This window comes from Aphis gossypii, chromosome 2, assembly GCF_020184175.1.
Source record: "Aphis gossypii isolate Hap1 chromosome 2, ASM2018417v2, whole genome shotgun sequence".
NCBI lineage: Eukaryota > Metazoa > Arthropoda > Insecta > Hemiptera > Aphididae > Aphis > Aphis gossypii.
In genome coordinates, this window is record NC_065531.1 from 86074955 (window position 1) to 86087045 (window position 12091).

Genomic DNA, 12091 nt, shown 5'->3' on the forward strand with positions numbered 1-12091 from the left:
TCGGAAACAATTTAGTTTAAAACTTTACCACTGAATCAAATATTGGTAACCTACATCAGCTGTCGACCAAGTCATAAAATGTGTTATTTTTATTCACTTATGCATACATTTTAATCTAAAAGCAGAGCAATTTTCACTAAAACTTTAAACTAAGCGTAATAAACTTTACTGATTTCACTATCTTATGACACAATGACAACCTACATCAAATGTCAGACGTGTCATGAAATTATACTCTGTTTCATCAACTTATACGAATCTAGCAATAAAAAATACAACTTTAAGTAAAGAATAACAAACTTAGCACTATTTAGTTTTTCTTTAAAATTGCATGTCAAACACAAACATCTTTGTTTTAAATGGAAAATATAATCATGTTTAATATCAAAATGATGTGATTTTCACATAAAATTACATATCAAACCTATCAACTCACTTAAATTATTGTATACAGATCAATATATTTTTTTTAAATATTAATATTATATTTAACATTATTAACTGTTTATTTTTTTTTATTATTATTATTGATATCTATTAAAAATTATTATAAATTTATCGACGATAATAGCGATAAATTGTAAATTATTATTTAATTATATAAATCTAACAAAATATTATTATTGTTAAGGATTTATTATATTTTTGATCAGAATAATTTATCTATATTAATTCATCTTATGAATTTCAGCACTTGTTTATTGACTGTCTCAATTATCATTCTGTCCTATAGCTTACAGGTTACAACATAACAAAACTCAGGAATATTTTATTTAACTCTATAGTAGCTTTCGTTTATCTATATTTAACTATTAATAATTAAATTTTACTGTTAATTTAAGTTGGTTTTGATCTTTTTTGCTCGTGAATAACCATACTATATGTATTCGTTTATGTCCTGCTCTAAAACATGTTCAGATCATCTCTTCAGAAATGAATAATCTTTTATTTAAAAACTCGCGTTATTTTAAATAAAAAAATATATACAAAAGCTTAAAATTTTAATTTACTATTAGTAATTTTTGCCAATAAAACAATTTAAACAATTTATTAGTTATTTTTCTGCATACATGTAGTATCTACAGCTACTTTCATCGGTAAATATTCCGAACAACAGTTCTATACAACTTGTGCAATGATAGAAATTATTTCAACTATACATTTGTATATTAGTCTTGGACTTACATATTCTTAAATATTAGAAAAAATATGTTTAAAATTAATTTTTTTTCCAAAGTATGTTACATACAAGAACATGTTTAATAATAAATAATAATTAATTAAAATACTTATTATGATACTTCACATAAAATACATTTTTTTATTCTACAAGTAATTTAATTAAAAGGTTTAAAAGGTTATTAACTTGTTTAATATAATAATTTAAATAGCAACCTACATATTATTATGTTGATACAACCAATGAAAATATTTTGAAGTTTTTATTAATGAATTATTTGAAGTAGCGGTGAAACAATTAAGAGATGCACAAACAGTAAATGTTTAAAAAGGGTAAACCATTTTTCAATAAATATTTTTTAAAAAGGTGACGATTAATTAATAATTACGAGTAATGTCATAAAATTAATAAATAATTTATCAAATATTAAAATTAAACAGTTTGTTTCTTTATGAATTTATAGACTAATTGACATTTTTTATTCAGTTTCATAAATTTTAAAACTTAAAAATATGTGCTACTATAGTTACCTAAAAGAAAAAAAATTCGTCAATTTTTTTTTTTAATTTAAACTGTTAACGAAAATACTAAAAACACAGAATTCAGACAATTGTGAATTTTCCCATTCTAGGAATTAGAATGTTTGTTTAAACTTACAACGATAAAAAATAATGAACGTAGAGCAGAAAGAAATCAACTGAAAAGCATTATTCATGTTTACCTAGGGTGCCGAAAATTTTAGATGTTACATTGTTTGAAAGATTTGAAACTTTTTTTTCGAACTCAAATTATTTAAAAAAGAAATACTACAATCGTTATTAAGAAGCTGGCCAAATATCTCAAAACACCATGAACTTACGCTATACCTTTGACATACATATGGTTAACATCGTATAATTTAATGATACACTTTAAAATATATGCATTAACATGCAAAATGTCAATTTGCGTGTTTAACATGAATTATTAACTGTAAGATAAATTGCAAACGATAATATATAGTTAGTTTTCATCATGTATCAATCTCACACTTCAAACCCTTGAAGTACCTAACTATTATTAAGTTCAAATCATTTTTACCGCATAATTATAGATTAAGTTTTTTTTTTATGGCAACTATTTAGAGTAGACGAAGTTATCCAAAAATTTCTATTGTAATCTATTTTCCAATTAATTTTAAAATAATATGATAATTTATCTTTAAATGCTTTGATGCTTTGAAATACATATCAATAAAAATAAGCTATCAACGATCAGACAATCTCTCATGTGGAGAGCGAATCAATAGACAGTTATCTAATACTCAACTATGTATGTATTATCTTATCCAACTTAATAACTTTTCTAATATCTTAGCATTTTTTATTTAATTCATTACCTGGAAGTTCCAAAAAATTGGATGTTCTTCTTTGTCTCCCACGAGCTGTGGCGTTAAAGTTAAGCGGTGCTAATTCTTCATTGGAAAATTGAGAGTCACGACTACTTCGACGTGACGCTAGATAAGCTAGACCCCGGCCTCTAGGTGACGATGGTCTAGAAACCGATGCTGGCATCGTAGATATATCCTCCTCCGTGCATTCAGTTAAATCAGACGCTGACCTAAAATAAATTAAAAATAATTTATGAAATATTGTTTATAATTTTAAAACGTATATTAAATATTAATATACTTTTTCTAAATAAAACTGTATAATATTGCATAATATTATAATACATTATTATTAATTTTATATAATTGTTTATGTTTAAATATAAATAAGTAAATTAAAACGAATATTAAAATATATCTGGATAACGATTGAAATGCAATGCATGAAAATTATGTATAGGTACTTATTAGTATTACCTATTATTTGCTTCTTCTTTTTTACCAATTCGTGATTAAAATTGATAATTTTTTTTTATTATTATCTTTTTGTTGTACTATTATAGCTAGAATTGATAATTATTGATATAATATCTAATTTGTTTCAAAACTAAAAATATGATACGTCATACTTCTTATTGTTAAGTACCTACGTGTAAATATCAATATAATATGTATAATAAATTATTATTAATAGTAGTAAATATACATCTATATTAAGTTGTATACACTATGCACTACACAGTATATACACATAAAAAAAAACAAATAGTAAAAATCAAATGTAGATATTCGATAAACACACACTATAATAATTATGTTTGTATAATAGTAAATAATGAAAATTTAAAGTAAATACCTGAGTATTAAAACTACGCAATACCAAGTATAGGTACCACGTGTTTTGTGTCTGTCTCAATACTGAGTTACTCATAGCATCGTAAAACTACATGCCGGGTTCTTACAATAGTTTATTTATAGTTAATATTAGAAAAATTTTACATATTATTATATTTATATAATTTCAATTTTTATTTTTTATAAACAAATAGTTTGTTTTTCATAATATTATTTTTAAATGATTTATAAGTAATTAAATAATTCATTTTATTTTAATTTATAAAACTCGTTTTAAAATTAATACACGAAAAATTTTTTTCTTTGACAGGTTATAATCTCTACAAATTTGATAATTTAATATACATTTTCTCTAATATTAACACAAATATATTTAAATAGAATCCAATAAGTACGTAGATTTGTTATGTTACGTAAGACAGAGACAATACATGCAGGTATAAGCAATGAGACACCCACAATTATAATAGTTTAAAATTACGTATTTATCAATATATTAAGTAACAATAATCAGCGAATAAAAAGTTAAAATTCTTAATTTGAAAATTTTGAACTAGGATAATATTCACAATACATTTATATTAGCATTATTTATATTATGTGGTTAAAAATTTTAATATTTGTACTCTTTTTAAGTTATTTATAGCATTTTTAAATTGTCTACTTTAGATTTTGAGCAAAGCAGTGAAAAAATAGTTTTACAATAATGTAGTTTCTTTTTGTCCCTTGTCACTTTTTGAGCAGAACAAAAATCCTTCAATTTTTAGTGTGGTTTCTAGTAGCAGATTAAATAAATAATACAAAATTCCTCATACATTTTTTTTACTGGAATTTTAAAATAAAATTCAATGTAAAACAACATAAATATTTTATGAGCGTTTGAAGTTTACATTTTGACATTAGCTTATGTTCTAACGTACCTATATAATAACAATTTATCTACAAATTTATTTTGTTAATAATCAAAAATAATTCTTCGTAAATTGGTATAGAATAAGTTCTGTTAATAATATTCTAAAAATATCTAAAACACACAAGCACAGTTTTTGTATAAGCATTTGAAGTTCTATTTTTGAAGAAATTGGATATTTAAACAAAAAATAACAATAATTATAGTTATTATTATTAATAAAGTTTTTTTTATGTATACTGTAATTCAAAATACATTAATAATTGTAAGGTACATATTATTTAAAAATATTTATAGATATTTTTACCACTTTGAATCTATTCACACCAGTCTACTGTATGGTAGTATTACATATTAAGTTATTAGTATATTATGAATAATAATTATAAATATACAACAACACACCGTTTACAAATAGAAGCATAAGTTATATTTATATAAATTATAAAATAAACTTAGAAATAGAAGCTGATACACCTGTCTCTACTCAAAATCATTTTTCGTATATACTTAATTTTTTATCATTAAATTCAAATTCATCACATCCATTACAGTGATCTACTCAATGGCAAGGTACACTCGAAAAATTCAAAACAGCATACAGCTGCAGAGCATTATATTAACAGCCATTTTTTATCATAAATTTACTAATAATTAATACACAGAGTGTTTCCCTAAGTAAAGACTTTTGAATTTTTAATATTTTTTTATCCCATTAAAAAGTGTCTAGCTGCAAAACCAACTCCTTTTTTTCTTCAAAAAATAACCAACCCTTTTTTCTGTAATTTATTCAAAAAATAACTTTTTTGGTAATGTGATATATTTAAATTATAAATCAAAATTCAAACCATTAGTTTTTGATTTATTTAACTATATTTACTAAGTATGTATAATACTATAATAGTATTAATATAATAGGTTTAGCTATAAGGTTTAGAAGATATGGAACGTACATTTTCACATTTTTAAATTTTTCGTTAATTCAAAAACTTTCAATGTGTAAATGTATTTTATGAATATAGTCGTGTAAAACAGTATACTAATTAATTACATATAAATTTGTAATATTTTGAATATGGGGAAAGGAGGAAAGATATGTTCGTAGATATAAATTCTACGATGATTCCGAAAATTATAGTATTTATAGTAATAATCTATATAAACATTTTATAATTTGTAAAAATTTTCAGTGTATAATAAGTACTAAACTCAGTATTATATCTACCTATTTTATATTTTTGTAAAACTATTTTTAAGAATTATTATCATTAAGTGTAGATTTTATCTACTCAAGAACTAGTGATTTTCAAATAAATTATGAGCTTATCAATTTAGATAAAAAAATTTGGTTTTCATTTAAAAAAAAATGTTTCTATCACCAATAAAATCGGTTTATCCAATAAAGGTATCAACGTACAAAAGTTAAAAAATAATAGAGTATACTTAAAAATTCCAAAATTGTAAATTTGAACATATTAATTACTAAAGAAAAATGAGCATACTTGATGAATCATCCTGTATTCATATATTTTAAAAGTAAACCGTTGAATAAATAATATAATTTATACAACTTAATTAAAACTTAAATTTTAAAATCAAGAATAAACCAAATTTAAATATCAATAATACCATGTTACCATTTTTTTTTTTTTTAATTTAAAAAAAAGTTTGGAAGGAATAAAATACTGATTCCATTGTATTTATTATTTTTATTAGTTAAATTTGGCGATTCTATACTCTGTAATTATAAAAATAAAATAAAAGCATCATTTTTTACGTCTACAATTGATAAACAATACTTGTATATTTTAATTGCATCGTTAACAACTTTTTGTCATTCTTGAGAATGCTATAAATTATAAAAGATCAAGTATTATTTTTAAGTGGGAATAATTATTTAATAGCATTACCTACCACGAATTTTCCAATTTACACTAAATCATTTTAGCTGTCAACTTAACATAATAATATCTACACTGTATTTTAATTTAGTATACTAATGTATCTATAACATATAGAACTAAACAGATTATTCTAATTTACATAAATATTAGACCAAGATACTATTAACAAACTGTTTATATTATGGTTATTAGGTCTATTTAAGATTCTGGTATCTACCTGGCCACCTATACTTTTATACTTTCTAATCCAAGAGTCAAATCCATTATAATATCTGTTTCTGTTAAATAATTAATGATAAAAATTAAATTTTAATACAAACTATATAATTATAGTTCAACATAGGTTAGGTTTATTTTTGTATTGTCTTGATGTATTTGTGTAATATTAACAAAATATTATTATATCTAAATTTTTAATCACGGACAGTTTAAATGTATTAAGTTCTATAAATTAAAGTTCATGTCTTTCTTTATGAATTTAATGACTGCAATGACATATTATGAATTATGGCTATTGTAACTGTTATGTATAATACATATTTTATGAACATAAAAAATAATAATATAAGTACCTAAAATAATTCATAAAAATATAGATATTGGATATGTATTGTATACCTTAAGGCTTTAATGTATTACGTATACATTTAAGATTTAAATTAAGTAAGTTAGAAACCTAGTTAAGTATTTTGTGTAAGCTATATTTCAATTTTAAAAACTTTTAAATTTCAAGTATTACCAATTGCATTAAGTAATTGGCCATTATATTATTGAAACAATCTTAACATTTTTAACCAATATCTAATAAGCTTTCAAATTTTCAATGCGTATACAACAGGGAAAAACTAAAATTAATCAAGCTAGAAATATGTAGTTCTTACCTAATTTGAATATGATAATTTAAGTTATTCAATAATTCTAACCTTATAGTTTTAAAATATTTAAATCGTTTTAAAGAGTTTTAACATTTTACAATAAAAAAATTTTATTTTTGTTTTTGTAGGGAAATTTTCCAATCATTCAAATCTTTATAAAAAAAAACTAAAAAAAATAGATTCAATGCATCTATAATATATATAAATTTTAGATATGAATATAATAATATTATTACCTTATTTATTATCAATAAGTATCTACTTATTTGTTACTACTCGTTTAGTCGTTAACATTTAATTTTATTCATACTATACTAATTGATACCTATATATAATACCTACATACAAATCGCATAAAAGTAAAAAAAATATTGGGAGTACCATTAACTTTACTTAGAACAATATTGATGTAGTTGCTTGATAAATGGTATACATTATACATGTATACATATATATTGTATACGTATATCAGTCGTCACTCGTCATTGAACAATAAATGAATGAAAGTATCTATAACTATAGATTATAATGCTTTAGTATAATCCATCCCCACAAATGGAATAGTTTTATTTATTAAAACAAAAAAAAAACATATTATTTTAACCTACTAAACTTATTTTCTTATAAAAATTAAATTTCAATAAAATGTGAAGAGGAAGGATATTTTTCCGCTCGGTAATATGAGAAAAACTTCACACATAAACCTATTTTTCACCTGTTGTATAAAAATAATAGACAGAATATTATATTTAAAAATGTATGCAAGTGGATACTGCTCTGCTGTGAAGTAGGTATCGAATGGATCATTGTAATGGATATGTTAAATTTTATTTCAATGATTAATATTGTGAAAACAAACGATTCTGAACAGAGACGGTTATGTAACTTATATTGAACTTATTAAAGTAACGTATAAAACAAATATTTTGATAATTTTTTCCAATACATAATATGTTAATTTACTACTTAAATTATGGACTAATGATTTATTAAGCAATAACGGCATATTTTAATGGTATGAATCAGAGGTATTATTCAATTATGATCATCAAATATGTTATAACAATTACGTTTATATTTAATCATTTTATTTTTAAATAAGTATTTAAGGAATTTACTTTAATACAAAAGTTTAACCTTTAATACTTTAGATTGTTTAAATAATTGTTGTAATGGATAAGTTTTTAGTTTTATAATATTTTATAATTGGAGCATGATTTTTTTTGTAGTTACCCGGGTACTCGGTAAAAAATACCGAAATATGCAACGGCAGCAGTGCCCGTGTTATTTATTAAAAAAAAAATGTTTTATCCTGTGCAGTAAAAATGTTTAAAATTTCAAAATGTTCTTGCATTATAATTTGTAATGACTATAATGAATAATTATCTACACATTCCGCGCTCTATAAATGGCTATAGTATGTAAGGTACTCATCATATATAGTATAACCTAATGTGCACAACAACACGTGCAGGGATGATATGGACTTACCTGTGAGTGTTGCACGCGCTGTCGCTGTTCGTGTTGTACGACGTGGTAGTAGCGGCGCTGCCCGTGGATGGACTCCTGGGTAGAGTCCTCGGTGTATTCGGATTTGTGCCGCCATTGCGGCCGTAATGATGGACAATGGCCGAACCACCGGACGACGAAGAGGCGGTGGTCACGGAACCCGCAGACGGCGGGAATTTGAATACTCCGGTGGACGACGGGGTCGTCGGGCTGCGGCGTGGTGGCCCATCGGTTGGAGTGGTCACGCTCAGCGACGGACTCCTCGGCGGCGTGTAATACGACGTGGACGACGAACCGGCACCCGGCGGCGTCTTATGATGAATGTTATGGTGCGCGTCCGGGAACGAATTGACATGTCCCAGGTCCCGGCGGACGACGGGTCGCGGCTTGTTGGCCGCCTTGGCACTGGACGACCGCCGACACGGCTGATGGTGGTACGCGACAGCGGGCGGTTGTTGTGCCGACTGCTGCTTGAAGTTATTGTTATTATTGTTATTATTGTTGTTGTTGTTGTTGTTGTTGTTATGATTGATGCCGGACGACATTGAACCGGACCCGCCGATTGCACTACTACCCGGACCCGCCGAGTTAGCTACTCCGCCGCTGTTGGACACGTTAACAGAGGACTTAGACCTAGGAGAGCACAACGCAAAATACGGCTGAGACCGTTCGGAAAACGAAGTCTCGGACGATCCGATCTCGCTGGCCGAATCGGAACTCCGGAACGTCCGCATGGAACTGCTGTGGGATGACATGGTGTGAGTCGACTGTCGCTTTTGCTTCTGCAACCAAAGTCGCTGTATCTCAAATTCTACTGCCACCTAAGCGATACTGGCAACAGGTGGATGCTGCGAAGTCAAAACGTGCGGTCCGCGAACGCCGGCTGCACCGCCGCCGTCGCGCTCGCTGCAGATTGGTCGCGGAGACGGCGCGCGGTGCAGCGCGTCACTACTTGTGCTATATTATTCCCCCCGGAACGGACGTCAGTTTTCAGAAAATAATTTCTATTTTCGCGAGAGGTTCGATTTTTTTTATTGATATGTTATATAGTCTTTTAGGATATCACCGAACAAGACAGCCAAAAAACGAACGAGTCACCGCGTATGTTGGTATATTTTTTGTGCGAGCACACGATGATGATGATAATAATTATAATAATATTAAAACAATTACGATCGAACACCAAATAAAAAAAATAATAATAATAATGATTGGAAGCTATAATATATTATTATCGTCGATTCGCGTATATTGAGGGCGGCACGCAGCAACACGTGTCCCGGTCGCCCCGCAGCTTTCGCGGATGGAGCCGTTCGGTACACTGAACTGAACGACGATACGCGAAGGGAGGGTCTACGCGACTTTTAACAGAATCGCGGCTACGGCGGTGGCGGCGTACCGTTAATGTGAGTTACACTGCAGTCTACAAGTTGGGGGCGACAAATTCGTTCGTGAAACATTTAACGCCATCTAGCGGTTGTTAATAAGTATTGATATAATACGACTATAATATTTGAAAAAGTACATCACTCTTTTCTACATAAAAAATTCAGAAATGCAACAGTGAGTTAGTGCCTCCTGCCCAGTAGTGCTCTGCATGGTCCGATCCGTAGTCCGGTCAATTCCGGTAATAACATACAAAAACTATTGAATCGTCGATTTGGTCCGGTTCAATATTTTTTAGGAATAAATCGGTGTAGTCCTCAGATAAAATACATTATGTTCAGTCTCGTCTGGTTAAAAAAAAAAAATTAAAATCCGTTCTGTCCGGTCCGATCCCAATCGGCAATCACGGTACTTAAAATCTAAATAAGATATTGTTGTGTAATATAAATAAAACGAAAAATACCAAATAAAAACCAAAACTATAAGTGGGTAATAACTAATAGGTTATTAATAAAGTGATTGTACTGTTTACTAATAATCGGTTATCCGTAAATATGGGCTACCACCCATCAAAATATATTATGAAGGTTTATTTTTATATTTAGAATTCATAAATTAAAACACATAATTTCGGGAAATTAAACAACATTATACCGATTATTGTAACATATACCGTATACTGCGTTGTATTAATATTTGTTTGTGTGTTACATGATCCAAAAATGAATAACAATTTGTATTTTATCCACATATTTTATGTGCACAAAAAAATACAGTTCGGTCCATACACGGTCCAAAATGTTTTAAGATCGAACCGACCGCGACAGTCCGGTCTCGGTCTACTCTATTCGATTAAATTTAATTATTGGTCCGGTCCGGTCTATCAATAATAAGTAGCCATGGGTTCGGTCCGAATTTGGTCTTCTTTTAACTTTTAACTTTTAATTTGGTCCGAATTCGGTTCCTAATTCAAATTTGAAGTCCGGTTCGGTCCCTAAAATAACGGACCACACAAGGCACTACTACCCAGTGACACGTTCATAATGGAAGTACGGGGTAATCCATTTGACGTAAAATACTCATCATATAAATGTCTTACATATTAATCTGTATAATATATTAATATCCACCTTGAAGAGCATACCACTATATCAGCCGCTACGACTCGTATTATATAAATTAGGTAAGGATTATCATGGTTGTAACAGATAATCTTCACTCTTCACCATCATCATATTTGTTCGATTTACCTATTTGTTTTTACGTGTATATATTTAATCGATGATGACAAGTATTAATTCTTTAATTTTGAACTAGTTATAAAATAAAAATCAAGTTACATGCAAGTTAACATGTAATATTATTTTTGTTGTTTGAAGTGTAAAGGAAAATCTGAAAATTTTAAAATATATATGTATAATATATTTGAGTAAATTTAACAATATTTTAACCAAGAAATGTAATAGTTACCTACCTTGTCGGGCTTGTTCCTTTAATATTGAATTTTTATCCGAAACCTTTTTTAAACTATAAAGAAACAAAAAATAAATATATTCCTTTCCCATATTAACTTTTTAACAACTTAATAACGTATTCATAAATAATGTGGGCAGTTTAGACAGCACTTTATGTTTATCGTCACACAAAAACACTATGATTTATTATTAGTATTCACTGTACTACACTGTGAAGCTAGCTACTATAGCGTATTGCGTATAAAAAATTAAGTTATAGATTTTGATATGGTTCTACAACTAAAAAAAATGTATAATTTATAATTTACAATTAAATATTTAAATGTTAGATACCTATAAGACTATAAATAACAAAGATCAATCATAAAATGAAAATTTAGTATATTTTTTAGTATTTGCCATTTGGTCCGTGTCCGTATATTTATTGTTTAATTATTTCTGAAAAAACAATAAAATACCTAGTAAAATATTCCTACATGTGGCTATGTGGGATAAACATTGCTTATAAAGTGTTTACGCTTTACACTAATTTACTAGGTACCTATGTATTAATTATTAAGTGTCTAATAGTAATAACTAATAAGTAATAAATTTTACTATAAAATTCAAAAACATATTGTAGGTATTA

At 27.3% G+C, this 12091-nt stretch overlaps 1 protein-coding gene across 1 annotated transcript in view; it reads right to left on the minus strand.

Annotated features, from left to right (window-relative positions):
* The window catches only part of LOC114119203 (myosin-G heavy chain), a 73012-nt gene extending 63047 nt beyond the window's left edge, over positions 1 to 9965 (minus strand). The window contains exons 1-2 of the mRNA XM_027980698.2: positions 8585 to 9965; positions 2559 to 2779 (exon numbers count right to left, since the gene is read on the minus strand). Coding sequence (XP_027836499.1) covers positions 2559 to 2779; positions 8585 to 9357 — 994 coding nt within the window. The 5' untranslated portion in view covers positions 9358 to 9965. The remainder of the gene's footprint in view (positions 1 to 2558; positions 2780 to 8584) is intronic.
* Between the last annotated feature and the right edge of the window lie 2126 nt (positions 9966 to 12091).